The sequence below is a fragment of the Xyrauchen texanus genome, chromosome 26 (assembly GCF_025860055.1).
Source record: "Xyrauchen texanus isolate HMW12.3.18 chromosome 26, RBS_HiC_50CHRs, whole genome shotgun sequence".
Lineage (NCBI taxonomy): Eukaryota > Metazoa > Chordata > Actinopteri > Cypriniformes > Catostomidae > Xyrauchen > Xyrauchen texanus.
This window is the reverse complement of record NC_068301.1, coordinates 33,700,072-33,717,614: the sequence shown is the minus strand read 5'-3', so window position 1 is coordinate 33,717,614 and position 17,543 is coordinate 33,700,072. Positions and strand designations below refer to the sequence as shown.

Here is a 17,543-nt window from a genome sequence, read left to right as displayed (position 1 = left end):
ATATTAATATTTTATTTATAATTGTCAAAATATAAACAACCGCAGTCTTGACCAACACACAATAATTATCATTTGATAAGCTCTACTTACCAATTAATGCATTCATTATGACCAAAACTGAACAAGTGCTTTGAAATTTGCAGACAAATCAGAAGTGTTCCGTTTTTATCATTTATTTAAAAATATTATGCACTGTATAAACAGTATTGTGTGTGTATATATAGTAAAAACTGATCAAATAGTCATGTGTCATATGTTGATTGAAAGCTCTCAAAGAGTACAATACATCCAACTTTTTTACTCACAGACAAAATGGCAGTTTATCTTAAAGAACACAAAACATTTGTGTGTCTTACGCATAATTTACACATGGTTGAAAGAACGTTTTGAACATACAAAAACTTTCATAAATCTTTCCAAATGTACGTTGGAAAGTCTTTGTGAACAATTTTGAATGAGGCCCAATAAGTGTAATTCCGCCAGCCTCCACATACCTGGGAGCGCCCGTGCTCAAATCTGTTGTGGTGGATTATGAGGACCCCCTTCCAGCTGTGGGTTAAACTCTACAGAGTTAAGGTCTATGTCCGAAGGATTGTGTTTCAAAGTCAGACCTTTCGTTGGGCCAGTCACATCAAACTATCGCACACAAAACTTACACAAATGGTAAAAATACGTCATCGTTTTTCAAATAAACCGTTTCGTTCACCTTAATGCGAAACTCCACCTCTGTCTAGCGTATTCAATTTCCAGGGAATTTTAAGAATTTATTTGCATATCCAAGCATTTACATTCAGGATTTCTTATGCACAATTTCAAAATGCAAACGGCTAGTGTGAACGGGGCATTTCCTGAACCGCTATTCAGCGTTTTTCTATTGCATTGTGCCCACTGCATGTAGCCTTGAACACAGTGCAACCCGTGATGTCTTAATTCACAAATGAATGACTCATGAGTGGTTCTGTTTAAATTCACAAGTTATCAGTTTGAATCAGTTCTACACAGTAGCTCATATACAAACAATGGCAAAGCATGGACAACAGTTCTTTAACAACTAGCTTTATCTAGTGATGTTTAATAATTTGATGATTGGCTATTAAAAAAAACTAATTTGACTCCTAAATATTTCATTTTTGGAGCCAGTAACACTAGTAATTTTTTAGTCTGGAGACCTGATTGTCCATCTTTGTTTCTCTTGTAGAAATTTGTTCCCGTGCGGAGACTCCATGGTGTGCATCATAGACGATAGAGAGGATGTGTGGAAATTTGCCCCCAACCTCATCACAGTGAAGAAATACATCTACTTCCAGGGCACAGGGGACATCAATGCTCCGCCGGGCTCACGAGAGGCCCAGATGGCCAGAAAAGGTGCAGGTAAAGTTTACTCTCCCAATAACTGTAATTTATGTTTAAACATTTATTGCATCTGTCTGCAATTTTTGGGAATTATTTGTATATAAAAATATGTGCTAGATAGATGTCTTTGAATGTTGCACACCTCGCTGTTTTTCAGCATCTCCTACAACACAGAAGTGCTGTGTTTCTAAGGCCGAAACATACTCTATGCAAGTACGTGAGTGCAGATGCATCTTGTAGTGTAAGCTCGACTTCACATGTGCGCAGATGCATCTAGCAGTGCAAGCTTGATTTCACACATTGTTTCATTCTGGAATGTTTCTAAATGCAATTCATAACCCAACGCAAGTATGCATTGCGATCTCAATGTTGCCACAAGGGGTGCTATAGTGAGATTATTGTGAACTGTCCACTTCTATGGTAAGTTTTCTCTTCAACTCAACTACTGTCATGGCAGTGCAACAGTTCGAAGAGAGAATATTGCTGCGCAAGTAAGTTAAAGTAAGTATATTTATAGCAACTTACCTGAATGATGACATCCAGTTTAATAGCACAGAGGTTTGAACATAAGTCTGTCGTCCCTTTGAGAACTGCGGTTTGTTCCCCCCACGGTAACGCAAGATGCACGTTAAGCATGTTTAACTGGGCCGCTTGTTGGCAGTGTGGTGGCCAAGCGTTCTCATCTGCGTTCACATACTTATGTAAAGAATGTTTCTGCCTTAAGACGCTGTGTCAACTTAAAAGATCTTCAGGTTTTAAAAACGCGTTTTGAATGGGCAATGAACAAAGAAATTCAAGTCATTGTTCACTCAAATCATATCATGAATAAAGCACTGAAATCAAGTATGGTGGCTACTTGATTACATCAAACTTCTTTGCTTCAGAAGACATAATATAGTGACTTCGTTTTTTTGATTACTTTTACTGTGTTTTTATATTTTTTTTAGTGTGTTTTTTATTCTTGTCGAGCATAATTGCATCATGGCAAATAAATCCTGTGAAGACATTTTGTGTTCCACAGAAGAAAGTCAAACGGTTAGTAGCGACATTAGTATATGGAAAATAATGACAGATTTTAGGTGAGCTGTTCTTCATTAAGTGTTGGAACAAATCCATTGAGTGCATCATTTGGTCTCTTAATAAGAGTTCTGTGGAGTATTTCTTAGATCATTGGAATTGCAGACCCTTATTAGGACTTATATACTTAGCATTACTGAAAGAGGAGATCAGATTAATAAAGTAAGTAAATTACTTTTTATGGAAGAAAGTAGTTGTGTGCATTCTCCAGCAGTGAGGGTTTAATAAGAAGTGATGGTGGTGTTTTAATAAAGGAGCATGTGAATGACCTCTCTCTTTGAGCTCAGAAATAATCTGCTTCCAAGAGGGACTGCGCTGCACCTGGAAATGCACCAGCAGGCAGTGGTCAACATGCCAACCAGCAACGGGATCTATTAAACCAAGTCAGGAAAGACACTGGAATAAAAATAAAAAGAGGCTAAAAATGGTTTAATGAAGAGTTGTTGTGCAGAGCCGTTTGAAGTGAACCCTTTAGGGCTGGAGACAGGAAATAATGTTAAAAGAAAGAGTAAGGGATATCTGTCTCTGAATAAATGGATCAATTTCAGTTAAGAGGGTGAACATGGTTTCAAGTGGACCCTTTTTCTTGAAATTTAGAGGATGTTTATGGTTGACCTCTCATAAGTACATCAATAAGTGTGATCATGAAAGTCATAAATGCCATTTTGGTAAAAACTAGTTGTCAATGTTCTTGTAGATGAAATTGTCAAGTTAGGCACATTACTGATGTCAAAACTAGGGCTGTCGATTTAATGCATTAGTTTTGGACGAAAAATAATGCATTAAAAAAATAACACAATCATGCCCCCCTGTACATGGGGCAGTCAGTGCAGCCTCAGCTTAGGACTGTAGCATAGACATATGAAAGAGTTGACTGGCCTGGTCAAACCAAAGCGAGCAAGCTGCGTAAAATTTACTAAGATGCAGGTTACAGATTATGTGATTAGATTATGTGATTTTGTGTTCAAAGAATACATCTACAGCTACATTACAAGACTACAAACTACATTTAACTTGAAACAAGCATCTTAAAATGCACCATTTATGGCCCTAGACGCTGAAACGTGATGCTTCAAGAGCATGTGTACATACTACATATACAAACATTTAAAATGGTAGGACAATATGCATCCTGAGAGAGATTTACTAACTGAACTGAAAACAGATAGCTGTCTAGAGTAGGCCAATAATAGTATTCTGTTCAGTGATATGGAAATAAACAAACAATATATTGACTTTTAAAGGCACTTTTTGTATTGTCTAATCAATGCTTTACTCGTCTGACACAGTTATGTAATGTATTGGAATTATTGATTATTAATAATGATTTTAATTCATATATATCAAATTATCTGTATTTATTTAGCAAATATTGCTCTGCGGTTAGTTTTGATTAATTAAATCAATTAATTGGCACGTCACATAATTAATTAGATAAAAAAACAGTTATTGATAGCCCTAGTCAAAACCTACGATTCAATCAGCTGAAACATTTTCTTGCCAAATGAGTTGTACTTGAGCATTATTTCTGTTATCATGGTGTAGGTAATCAGGCAGGCCGACCAGCAGAGAACATGGAATCGTCTGGGACATCTGGGCAGGAGGAACAGAGAAATGGCCTCAGCAAATCCAGCAAAGAAAGAAAAACTGGGCATGAGGAGTCATCCCCCTCTGCCACCACCACTCAGGGAGCATCAACCAATGAGAGGACTCACCCCACAGGGGAACGGCCCAATGATGACAAGTGTACTGTGAAAGTGGAGGGGGAGGACACCTTAGGTGAGGCTGATGTAAACGCTGCTACGGATGGCACTGCCAATGACCTGGACTTTTACCTTTCAAGCGACAGTGACGAGGGTAAAGTGGAATTATCGGACAGCGAAGGAGAAGGACGGTTGGTAGATGCTAAGAAATCCGAACAAACAAAAACCGAGGATGATAGGGAAGCTAGACAACTGAGGACAGAGGTGGACAATATTCCTGACACGGATCCGGAAGGTCTTGTTAATTTAGGCAACGGCTGTTCTGATAAGAAAGAAGCAGAAACAGAATCTCAAAACAGTGAGCAGTCAGGTGTCACCATGGGGGAGGAGTCATTCGATCACAGCATGGAGGATGAGGAGGAAGAGGAGGACATGGATCAGGACGACCACCTTATTTACCTGGAGGAAGTTTTGGTTCGCGTCCACAGTGAGTACTACTCACGCTACGAGGCCTTCCTGAAGAAGGAGAGCTTGGAGAGTCCCGACATCCGGAAAATTGTCCCCGAACTAAAGGGACGTACACTGGCGGGCACCACGATCCTCTTCAGTGGCCTCTATCCCACCAATTACCCAATGGAGCGCACTCGAGAGTGGTACCACGGCAAGGCGCTGGGTGCCAAACTTGGCAAGACCCTGATACTCAATGCCAAAGACCCCGACCACACCACCCACCTTATTGCTGCACGTGCAGGTGAGTTGTACATTAATTACCATGTTAAGCTGTTGTCCATGTTATAGAAATCTCCCATGTCGCTATTTTAGAAGAAGGGCTCACACTGCTCATGTGGGGGAATTAAACTCGTAACGATAAATCATCCAAATATTTTACAACAATCTCACCTAAATCTCATGGGAGGCTACTTTTCTCAATTCTTGCTTGTATATTTATTCTGATTAAATGTAAATGTTACAGCCTACTTTATGTCCCTTCTCTTCAGTCTCTTGTTTCCCAGCAAGACATGATGCAGTCATGAGGTATCATGAGATTTTTATTGTTTCTCTTGGCAAATACCTTTTAATAAACACTTAAACAGGTAGTTCAAATTTTGGTTCACTCCCAAAAAAATTTAGTCTCATTTACCAGAATCAGTATTTAGCAGAATATTATAAAGCATTTTTATGAGCTTCGTCTCGGTCTGAGATGCAGTCGAAAACCAGACTGTAAATTGTCCAAGTAGCCATTCGAGTTTAAGAATTTGTTCATTTGATTGAAAACAACCTTTTCGGTGACCTTGCCTTTGAAATGAAGATTAGAGATTGGTCTGTATTTGTTTAATATTGAGTTATCCAGATTGCTTTTTTGTATTTTTATAAGAGGCTTGACAACTGCAGTTTTCAGGGACTTCAGATCTGTGCCTGAAAGGAGTTAGGCATTGACAATTTCTGACAGATCTTTTTCCAGACAGTTAAAACATTCTTGAAGAACGTTGTGGGGAGTGTGTCAAGACAGTAGGCCAACGTTTTAAGATGCTGTATTATCCTTCCAGGGTTTTGCCATCAATTGCCTCAAAATCAGACAGTGTCTAATTTCTAATCATTGATTTTCTTCATGAAAAGGCTTCTTCCTGCAAGGCTTTTGAAAAGTAGTATAAGTAAATAAAGGCTTGGTAAAACGTTTCTATGTCAGTTTTAATGTGGTATTCATATAACAAAGAAAAATGTTACTGGTAATCTTTTGGTTGTAATTAAAATCAACTGATCGGACATTGCCCGAAATTGCCAGAAGTTTGTTTAGCCTTTTCTTGTTCATTTGTTAAAGTAACAGATAGAGTGGTCTTAAAGTGTATACCAGCAGCATTAAGATTTGACATTTTTGTTTATTAATAAGGATGCTTTGATCAGGATTTTTACAGTCGATACTGATCACCAATTTTCTTGTCACCTGAACGGCTGATACAGATCATTTCACTTTTTCAGCAGGATCTCTGTCATAACTGGTTATATGTAAGCTTTCTGCACTCTGTCACTATTTATTGAATTTTCCTCTTCCCAGTAATATCACTTTGCCTAGATTTTGTGGACAAATACAATTTACAAATTTGAAAAGGCTTATTATTAAAAAAAGACTTTAAATCAAGTATAGTCTAACAAAATGTCCTCTATATTGTTGTCATTATTTCTATATATGCCATGATTATATAATTTGGCTGATGATTAACTGTCAAACAAATAATTGTGAATACGACAATTAATTGTCTGTTTTGAGGGCTGTGACGATGAATTGTCTCGTTAAGTGCTTTCACGATTAATTGTCATATAAATGGTTATGTTTTTTTTTCTGCATGTGTGCTTCACACACCTTAAGAGAAGTCAGTTTTACATATTTAACTTCAAATATATAAATCAAAAAATAAAATAGGAAGAAAACTATGATTTTCTTTACAAGGATTTACAAACTTATGAATGACCAGAAAAATTATGTTTTTATTATAAAAAATATTTCTAAATACTTAAAATATGTAAATATATGTATATTTTTGTCAACTTTAGTTTGGGTCAATTTTACATTTGCAATTGTTTTTGAACTCATTTAATTTATGTTTTAAATAAAAAATACTTTCTATATATATTTTATTATATTTTTTATTATATTATGCAATAGCAAAACACTTTCAGTTTCTTCTCTTTCTCTCTGTCACTGCGTTTATGAAACAGGAACATTTGCTATTACACGATCGTTTATATTGAAACCGGAGCACTTTGCATTCAATATCAAAGTTTATACTCATTCGTTTATATTTTCACGGGAGTTTGGCGCGAGCATCTGCTGACATCACGCGCTCTTCAGGAAAGGAACTGGTTGACCTCCACAGTGCGGCTCAGTGATGCTGGCACACAGAGTTCAACTGAAAGACACATAAACGTGCCGTTCGTGGCATTTATACAGCATATTTGCTTAAGATTCCCTTATTTGGGCATTTAAATGTGATTAGAATTTGAATGTCCAATAATCGCTTTTGTCTCAAATAACCGCAGTTAGATCAAATTACCGCGACAGTAGATAGTTATTTAATTATCCGACATACGTACGACTTCATATAATTGTTATTATTCCTAATTATCTAAATTCCTAAATTTGCAAACAATTTATTGTGGTGTCTTAAAATTGTATAAAGAATTATTATAAGTTCTTTGCCTGCCTTTTCATTTAAATGGATGATTGTATTAATAGTTCATTTTTCACTTGTTGCTGCTTGAACTTTAATGAGGGGAACACATACTCTTATGAGGGCAAGAGATGAAAGGAAAACAGAGAAAGAGGTCATGTTTCTGGACTCTACAGGTGCTGTATAGTTAATCCTGTGTAATATTTAATGAAGATGTTTGAATTACACCACGTCTTGTAACTGCCGTTATTACTGAGATGTGTGTGTCCGCCGGAGACTGAGAAGCTGTCGCCATGAATGATAATAAGCTGTTTTCCCTTTGCCTTGTCATGTGTGAAATACCACATTAACAGTACAGTAAACAAACTTCTCATATTCCCCATACCTCTCATCGTTCTTAACTGCTGAATCAAAGTTTATTGTCTTACAACACTATGCCAGTATTCCCCACATGACATTGCTGCTCAAGTCTTAAAGGAGCTGTGCGTCTTTTGCGACATGAGCGATCATTTATGCCAGTCATAGGACGTGAATATCGGCCGATACAATCAGTGGCTGATCGATCGGAGTATCCCAATTTATTACATTTGTGGCATGTATGTCAGGCAATTGTAACATGGTATAATCGTACAATCAAAGGATCTCTACAATTTAAGGGTAGTTTTTCTAATCTAGCCCCTTATATTTTCTCCGGACTGAAATAAAATGTTATTTTCTAATTTAATTTTGAATATTACACAAATATTTGGTCTGAATTAGATTCATTATTCATTAAAATGTATTTTATTTGTTATACATTTGTGATGTTTCTGATCTCTGGCCTTTTTTCAAATTGTCAAAACGTCTTTACTTTCTAACTATATACACAATGTTGCTACAGTATTACTACAACTGTTTAAAATTATTTTGCTTTTACAAAACAACTCATGCTAATTAAAAAAATTGAATGTTACCATTGCTGAAGTCTAGCATGGAGCTAACAGCTGATTGGTCTAGTGTTAGTAAATGTTCTGAGCAGTGGTCAACCTATATGTCATGTAGATGGATTTTATCGATTGGACTCCGTCTTATTCTGTCTTTGAGCCCTTCTTTAATAAAAGCACATTTAAACCTAACAGTCTTTTTTAACCATTTATGATGTCAGCCTGTAATGTGCAGCCACAGATGGGAATAAAATCTATATTCCGTAAATGGATAATTGATGAGGATGTGAATACTGTATGTGGAAAGAGACGTGTTTGCTTCTAGATATCTTGACAGGTTTGTCTACTAATTTGTTAAATAAGGCTCAGTAATATCTGTGGTTTAAATGTCATTGTTAAACACTTATGCAACTGCTTTGTTTGAGGTTGTGACCGTTATTTGTATCCCTTTGTAAATTTGATGTGCAGTTCTCTTCGAGAGGTTGATTGGTAATTATTCAAGAGCTGTATTTGACTCCACTGATTGGTGCATAATCTATACAGAATAGTGCAGTACACACTGGGTGAAGAGGAGGGATGAACGAAATCTCCCCGCTCTGCAACATAAAAGGTCAACAACATAAAAGATGGTCGTAGTAAAACGAATATCGCTTCAACACGCAAGGTAAAATCATAGATTCGTTGCGGCACTCTAAGAAAATGAAGCTGTTGGCTCTCTGGCTGCCAACTGGGCTGAGAAACTACATTAACATTTTTACCTTAAATATTACCAAAATTAAAAATTGTATTTAATGTTATAGTCACCTGAATTTTAAATAAACTTTATTTCCTTAACGTATAAAGATCAGCCAAACTACACAGTGTTATATTGTTGCAAAGAACTTATTCTCAAATGTTTAGTAAAAATTAAAATGAAGGTAAAAGAGTTTTATGTAGTGGTTGACCGTTATATCGCTAAGGCCGATAAATCGGCCGATATTCTGACTTTTTTTAATCATCACATTACATTTTCTCCTTTGGACGATTTGTTTCTTGAGGGTGCCGAGAATCGACTGGTTGCATATGAAGCAGGGTATCCACGGGTCCTTAAAGTCTTAAATGTACATTTTCTTTTTTTATTTAAGACCATAAAAATTCTTAAATAAATTACAAGAAGTCTTCAATTTCGTTTTCGTAAAATTTTGGGGCATGAATAGAGGAGATGCTTAAAACAGCAGAATCTGCATGAGTCAAAATCCTCTCTCTCTCGTGCGTCCGTCATTTAGCAGCTGACTCTTGAGTTTAGTGTGAGCATGTGCAGGGAAGCGCATTTTTACTGAACTTACGATGTTACACATGTATAAACCTTCATTAACCCGTTAATCCGAAATGCAAATGCCATTATTTTCATCTTTAACACTGTTGCTCCTGCTTATAATCAACTAAGCAGTCAACGCTACAATTTGCAAGCGCGCAAGGTTGGAGCGGTCTTTTGAGGCCTTTCAAACCGTTGCACTTCCTTATTTTACACAACCTTTGACAATAATTGTAAAGCTAACAGAACTACTCGGCTGCAGAGTCACACCTGGTATATCTCTCATCTCCATCTCTAGATCTAGGGCTGCCAACGAAATTGGCACTGTTCTCACGCTCTCACACCACACGTCCCTTTTCTCATGCAGTGATAACGTCGCGGAGCAAAGAGAACACTGACAGCACACGGACACACAAGACAGAGCCGCCTGCATGATGCTGCGAGTTATTCAGACCAATCAGAAAGAAAGCAGCAGCACAGCGTCTCTCCCTCTCCTTCTCTTTCATAATTGAATCTGTTAGCATTTTAAAAACATCTTGTCAACTTGAAACATGTTTAAGGTAACTGATGAGGTTTTTATTTGAGATATTTCACTCATTTATTTACCTTCATGCTGTTGCAAACCTGTATGACTTATTTCAGTGGATATCTAAAGGAGATTGTAGGACAATGTAGTTCAGTCACCATTCACTTACATTGAATGATAAACAAGACGCAGTGACAGTGAATTGAGACTGAGATGAAACGTTTTGTTTAACATCTGCTTTTTTTGTTCCATGGCAGAGAAAAATTCATTCAGACTGAAAGGTGAGCAGTGATGACAGAAATTAAATTTTTTAAATGATCTGCCCTTTAACTACCTGTTAAAGTATTTGTTAAAGGTATCTTTGATTCTCTTACGAGAGGTTCTCTCGTATTGCGTAAGCTAGCTTACGCTACGGGAAAGATTAATCTTTTCTGAGATATTGAAGCCAAAAAATTATCCTTAATTTTTGTATCCATTGTCAACGCAGTGCGGCAGCTGCAGACCTTGAGCGGGCTAGCTAGCGAGCTCATAGGTTGCTCTGTGGCAACTGCTGCAACCTATAGACGAGCTTGGGCGAACTCGCATCCAATGAGAGGCGTCCGTGCGCTCACTGCATCAAAGCCCGCCAAAATGGGCGTGACTAGAGTGCATATAAGCGTAGTTCGTAGGCTGGAACCCTGATTTTCATCTCTTCAGCGAAGCTCTTCGCATCGCTGACCTGGAAGCCGCGTCGCTGTTCGAGGGGCATCAAGCAAGCGTGGACAGCGCTAGAAGAAGCCGGCCGTCTCAGCCACCTTCAGCCATCCTGCGAGCTACGCCATCCGACGACGTATCCTTTAATTCAGCAAGCTAGTTCTCACGAACTATTCACAAAAGAGTACGAGCGTCTTTTTCAAGATGCCTCGCTCCACTTGCGCCTCATGTCGCGCCCTTCTCAGCACAGGAGACCGCCACATCATCTGCGCTCTCTGCCTGGGACTGGGGCACGCAGAGCTCGCCCTCACTGAGGGCGGATGCGATTTCTGCAAGGAGCTACCGATGTCGACCCTGCGGGCTCGACTCGAAGCGCTCAAAGCAGAAACCGCCGCGCCGCCTTACCTTCAGCCACGCAGGAAGAAGCGCCGCTCACAAAGGCTGCCGGAAACTGTGGTTGAAGCGACTGCCTCGCCGGAGCCTCTCCCTCGAGCATCGCTTTCACCCTCCCCGCCCGGGACGTGCAGTTGCCGCCGAGCGGCCGCACTGCTGCCATCTCGGATGACGAGGTGGAGGATAAGGGCCGCTGTTCCATCATGGCTTCGGACAGCGAGGAGTGGTCAGGCTCCCAAGCCTCCTCCTCGGCCCAGGTATCCAGCAGGACCCGCGCCGGAGTCGAAGGGGAGTTAACACGCCTCCTCACACAGGCCGTCGACCGCCTCGGGCTCGAGTGGTCACCGCCCCCTGAGCAAGCACCCAACAGACTCGACGGCTGCTTTCTTCAAAGCCATCGCCGCTCTACACCCGCGGCCCGTGCCGCTCCCTTCCTGCCGGAATTACATACGGAGCTTGCAAAGTCGTGGAACGCTCCTTTTTCAGCCAGGACCCGTTCCCACGTCTCCACCTCTCTCGCGTCGGTGGACGGCGCCACTGAGAGAGGCTACTCCTCCATCCCCCCCGGTCGAGGACTCGGTAGCAGCACACCTTTGTCCGCCCTCCGCGAGATGGCGTTCCAAGCCTGTGCTCCCGTCTAAGGCCTGCAGAGCGACTTCCGCCTATGTTGGCCGCGCCTATTCCGCTGCCGGCCAAGCCGCATCTGCTCTGCACTCAATGGCCGTTTTACAGATCCTACAAGCAGACCTTCTTCGGGAGTGGGATGAGAAAGGCAGGCACCCAGAGGCTGTTACTGATCTACGAGCGCGACAGACCTCGCCCTTCGCGCTACCAAAGCTGCAGCCCAAGCTCTAGGGAAGTGCATGGCCTCGCTGACTGTGCCCGAGAGACACTTATGGCTAACACTAGCCGACATGGGAGAAGCAGAGCGCTCCACGTTCCTGAACGCACCGCTCTCTCCAACCGGTCTCTTCGGCTCCGCGGTGAGTGGCATTGTTGACCGCTTCTCAGAAGTCCAGAAAGCCACCCAAGCCATGAACCTCTTCCTGCCGCGTCGCGCTAGCTCCTCTGCAGGCCGCTCACGTGATCAGCCTCCTGCACGAGCCTCTTCACAGCGCCCAGTTCAACAAACTCAGACTTCTCAGCGTCGACAGGGCGGCCGCCCTCGATCGCGCTCAGACAGCCGCCGCAGATCGCCGCCCCCCCGCGGGCCTCGATTTAAGGTAACGCTGAAACCAGAGCAACCGAAGTCTTCCTAACTTTGTTGAACAAACGATGGCTCAGTCCCGCCGCGGCCGGACTACCGTCAAAGCTTTGCCCCCTGTCAGTCCCCTTCTCTCAGGCTACTACAGTGGTGAATTTAGCAGCCAACAAGCCGGTGACACTGCCCGCTTGCCTGCACTCAAACGCCGTTTTCACGGAGACCCAAATAAATCTTGTAAAGAGCAAACATGTCTTATGTGTAGAAAAAGTGCCCACAACCCAGTGTTCGCCCCTACACACAAGCATAACACATCCCGTGCCCCTATCAGAGCACGCTCTCATAAAGCAGTTACGAACCGCTCGAGCGTCAGAGTCAATGAAGGCGCCCACAAATGCGTGCACGCGCCCATTCTCTGCCCGCTCTGTCACACGACCAGCCCTATGTGTAGAAAATGTGCCCACAATCCAGTGTTCACTTCTGCACACAAGCACTGCATGTCTCGTGTCCCCACCAGAGCACGCTCACATAAAGCGGTTACGAACCGCTCGAGCATCAGAGTCAATGAAGGTGCCCACAAATGCGTGCGCGCGCCCATTCTCTGCCCGCTCTGTTACACGGCCAGCAACCATTCCTCTGTGTGTAAGTCCCGTGCCCATGACTATGCTTGCGCATCACGTAACAGATGTGACTCTTTCCCCATTCATTCCAATCGGAAGTCACTCACAAAACAGCCTGTTCATGCTGTCTGCGAGCAATCATGCATGAACACACTAAACGCAGCTCACACATTTTGTTCAGCGCTCTGTGTGCGGCAATCAGAGCGAATTGGCCATTCACCCTCTAGTGTTACGCTTCAAAGCGTGGGAAGCTATTCCAGGGATATCCAAGTGGGTGTTAAGCACAATACAACAGGGCTATTTGCTACAGTTCGATCGCCGCCCCCCTCGCTTCAGAGCGCGGCTCGAAACCACTGTGAACACGGAAGCAGCGTGCATGCTTCGTTCAGAAATAGCAAGCCTTCTGTGCAAAAGGGCCATAGAAAAAGTGCCACCCTCTCTGAGCTGAGTCGGGGCTTTACAGCCGTTATTTTCTTGTTCCCAAGAAAGACGGCGGCCTCAGACCCATATTAGATCTCAGGGTTTTGAACAAGGTGCTTACAAAAGACCGTTCAAAATGCTTACAATCAGGAAACTCCTCGCGCATGATGCGCCAGGGGACTGGTTTATTTCTCTCGATCTGAAAGATGCATACTTTCAGATTCAGATAAATCCCGTCACAGGCCATTCTTGAGATTAGCCTTCGACGGCCAGGTTTATCAATACACCGTCCTTCCGTTCGGCCTGTCCTTAGCACCCGTACTTTCACGAAGTGCATGGATCGCGGCGCTCGCACCCCTGCGGAGTCAGGGTTTGCGAATTCTGAACTATTTGGACGACTGGCTGATTATGGCTCAGTCACATATGGAGCTTCTGTCTCACAGAGCAGTTCTCCTCAGCCATCTGAACAGTTTGGGTCTTGCAGTCAATTGGACCAAGAGCTCACTACAGCCCAGTCAGACCATTTCCTTCCTGGGAATAGAACTAGACTCCGTGGCAATGACGGCTCGCTTATCTACACAGCGTGCATGCCGTGTTCAGCGACTAGCCGCATCTTTTCAGATGAACAGCCTCACGCCTCTGAAGAAATTCCAGAGAGTGCTAGGTTACATGGCATCAGCCGCAGCAGTACTTCAGCTGGGTTTACTGCACATGCGCCCGCTTCAGCATTGGCTAAACACTGCACGTCTCGCCGGGCTTGGGCCACAGGCCGCCAGCCCATCAAGGTGACTCAGACCTGTATATCAGCTCTGCAGCCCTGGACAGTGGCCGAATGGTATCAGCGGGGAGTGACAATGGGAGCTGTATCTCGCCGAAAAGTAATCTCGACAGACGCGTCCAACACGGGTTGGGGCGCGGTCTGCGAGGGCTCTCCGGTTTTCGGCCTATGGTCAGTTCAGGAAAAGCTCCTTCACATAAATTGTCTGGAAATGATAGCGGTCGAGTACGCGCTCGTACGCTTTCTCCCGGTCATTCAGGGTCACCACGTCCTGGTCCGTTCGGACAACAGATCTGTGGTATCCTACCTAAACCGTCAGGGCGGTGTCAGATCCAGGAACCTCTTCCATCTGACGAAACGCATACTGAGTTGGTCCCAGTGCCACCTGCGCTCGCTGAGGGCGACACACGTGCCAGGCCACCTGAACGACGGCCCGGACAGACTGTCCAGAGACAATATTCCCCCCGGGGAATGATCCCTGCACGCTCAAACAGTCCAGACGTTATGGCACCTATTCGGCAGAGCAGAGATAGACCTCTTTGCGTCCAAAGAGAACTCTCACTGCCCAATATTTTTCTCGAAAAGCGAGGACGCGCTGGCCCAGGACTGGCCCAGACGCCCGCTTTACACCTTCCCTCCCGTCTCGCTATTGCCACAGGTAATGCAGAGGATCAGGGAAACGCGTCACTCGGTGCTCCTCATAGCCCCGCGTTGGGAGAATCAGACATGGTTCCCGGAGCTTACGCAGCTGTCACTGACAGCGCCATGGCCCATCCCAGTGAGAGCAGATCTCCTCTCTCAAGCTTGCGGCACAATCTTGCATCCCCACCCAGGGCGCTGCATGCGTGGGTGATCAACGACTACCCGTCGCTCTGCCAGAAGGAGTAATAAACACCATCATACACGCTAGAGCCCCTTCCACGAGAAGACTCTATGCGTCAAAATGGTCTGTGTTCTCAAAATGGTGCACCGACAGAGACCTGGACCCGCGGACATTTGGGGTGTCGTCGCTGCTCGTATTTCTACAAGAGCTGCTGGATAAGGGCAGATCCCCATCCACGCTCAAAGTGTATGTGGCGGCCGTTGCGGCGTTCGCTGAACCCCTGCACGGCCAGTCATGGGGTAAAAGCGAGCTGGTCATCCGCTTCCTCAGGGGAGCTAGAAGGATGAACCCCCGCACCCCCATCGGTTCCTATCTGGGATCTTTCTATAGTTCTCGAAACTATGAAAGCCCCCTTTCGAACCACTTAAATCCGTGGATTTGAAATACCTTTCACTCAAAACCGTTTTTCTGACTGCCCTGTCATCAGTCAAACGTGTGGGAGACCTTCACGCGCTGTCTGTCAGCGCTGCGTGTCTTGAGTTTGGACCAAGTGACTCCAAGGTCATTTTAAAGCCTAGACACGGCTATGTTCCCAAGGTGATCGGTACTCCTTTCAGAGCACAGGTCATTTCCCTATCGGCGCTGCCAGCACCCGATAGCGAACGCGACGCCAATCTCCGTTGCCCGGTCAGAGCACTGAGATTGTATACTGCGCGCTACGCTGCTTTCAGACGCTCTGAGCAGCTTTTCATTTCGTTCGGAGGGCGCACCAAAGGTCTCGCCGCCTCGAAACAGACACTATCTAGATGGATAGTGGACGCTATTGCTGCTGCATACGCGTCAAAAGACCTGCCATGCCCGTTGGGCATTAGGGCTCACTCCACTAGAGGCATGGCATCCTCGTGGGCATGGTCCAGCGGGATTTCCATTCACGACATATGTGTGGCAGCGGGATGGACTTCCCACTCCACCTTTGTCAGATTTTACAATATGGAAGTGCCCGCTCTGCAGGCAAAACTACTAGCAGTAGGCAAAACTACTCCCCTGGTGAGCTGCACTGATGGGACACATTCCACACAGACCGGCACCGCCGCTCTGTCGTTCCCTTCCCACTATGTGCTTATGTATTACACAATCAATGACCCGCATTCTTGCCGGCCAAATATTATTTCCCCACTCATAAGGGCTCCCCCGGGTCCCTCCTTAATTCCCTGGGGCTCATACAGTGGATGCTTGGCGCGCACGGCGTTGACAATGGGTTCCCGTAGCGTAAGCTAGCTTACGCAATACGAGAGAACCTCTCGTAAGAGAACGTATCGGTTACCTAACGTAACCTCGGTTCTCTCTAGATGAGGGAACAGTATTGCGTAGCCGGCCGTGCTCGCGCCACGGCGACTTTTCGCTTCAGTCAATGAAAATCAGGGTTCCAGCCTACGAACTACGCTTATATGCACTCTAGTCACGCCCATTTTGGCGGGCTTTGATGCGGTGAGCGCCGGACGCCTCTCATTGGATGCGAGTTCGCCCAAGCTCGTCTATAGGCTGCAGCAGTTGCCACAGAGCAACCTATGAGCTCGCTAGCTAGCCCGCTCAAGGTCTGCAGCTGCCGCACTGCGTTGACAATGGATACAAAAATTAAGGATAATTTTTTGGCTTCAATATCTCAGAAAAGATGAATCTTTCCCGTAGCGTAAGCTAGCTTACGCAATACTCGTTCCCTCATCTAGAGAGAACCGAGGTTACGTTAGGTAACCGATATGTTTTTATCGACAATGTGTGGGATAGACGTGCAGTCTCTTCGGAGATGGGTTAAAGTGTCTTTGGATCGTTTCGTGTACAAAACATTGAAAAAATATATTTTCAAGGGCACTCAGTAGACAAAAAATAGAGGTATGTGAAATTATACAAATGTGCAATTAATGTAAATCTGGGGCATTTTAAATAATATGCTCAGATCATGATAGCACACCTAACTGTCCTTGGAGCACATCTGTCAGTCAGAGCACCAGAGAGATAGAGTTTGTGTGTATGGAGCACAGAGTGGGCACATGTGTAATACATTGATCCCGTTTACATGTATATAAGAAAGCACTACACACTAAAGACAAAACAGCCGTGCACATTGAGACTTTATTTAATTTAATCACATCCCTCGTGGTTCGAAAATTGCACTGGATCATATTGCGATTTCGATTTTATTTTGCTTAATTGTTCAGGCCTAGTTTAAAGATCATAACTAACTCTAGGCCAGTCATTAAATAAACTTTATTCTCCAATGAAATGCATATATACCTGAATTTTAACAGCACATAACAGAAAATAAGAGTGAACATGTTCCAACTTGACGAAATGGGACACTGATCTCCCTTATGGTGACATCACATGAAACAACTATTTGCAACAAAACAGCATAAATAATACTACAAAAGAGCTAAAACCTCTATAAATTCTTAATTACAACTATGTAAATGCACCCATGAATTTCCTTTGACCAACAAAACAATTAAATAATTCAAGCACAAAGCATTGAGGGTATTCCCCATAGCCTCAATTTTGTACTCAATAGTTTGGG

At 43.5% G+C, this 17,543-nt stretch overlaps 1 protein-coding gene across 2 annotated transcripts in view; it reads left to right on the top strand.

Moving 5' to 3' along the window:
- Nucleotides 1-17,543, top strand: part of LOC127619591 (RNA polymerase II subunit A C-terminal domain phosphatase-like) — a 148,964-nt gene that overhangs the window by 38,099 nt on the left and 93,322 nt on the right. Inside the window, exons 7-8 of one of the 2 annotated variants that reach the window (XM_052092477.1) lie at nucleotides 1,199-1,365; nucleotides 3,976-4,884. In XM_052092477.1, the coding sequence (XP_051948437.1) occupies nucleotides 1,199-1,365; nucleotides 3,976-4,884 (1,076 nt within the window). Of the gene's footprint in view, nucleotides 1-1,198; nucleotides 1,372-3,975; nucleotides 4,885-17,543 lie in introns of both variants that reach the window. The other variant, XM_052092476.1, reaches the window with a different exon arrangement.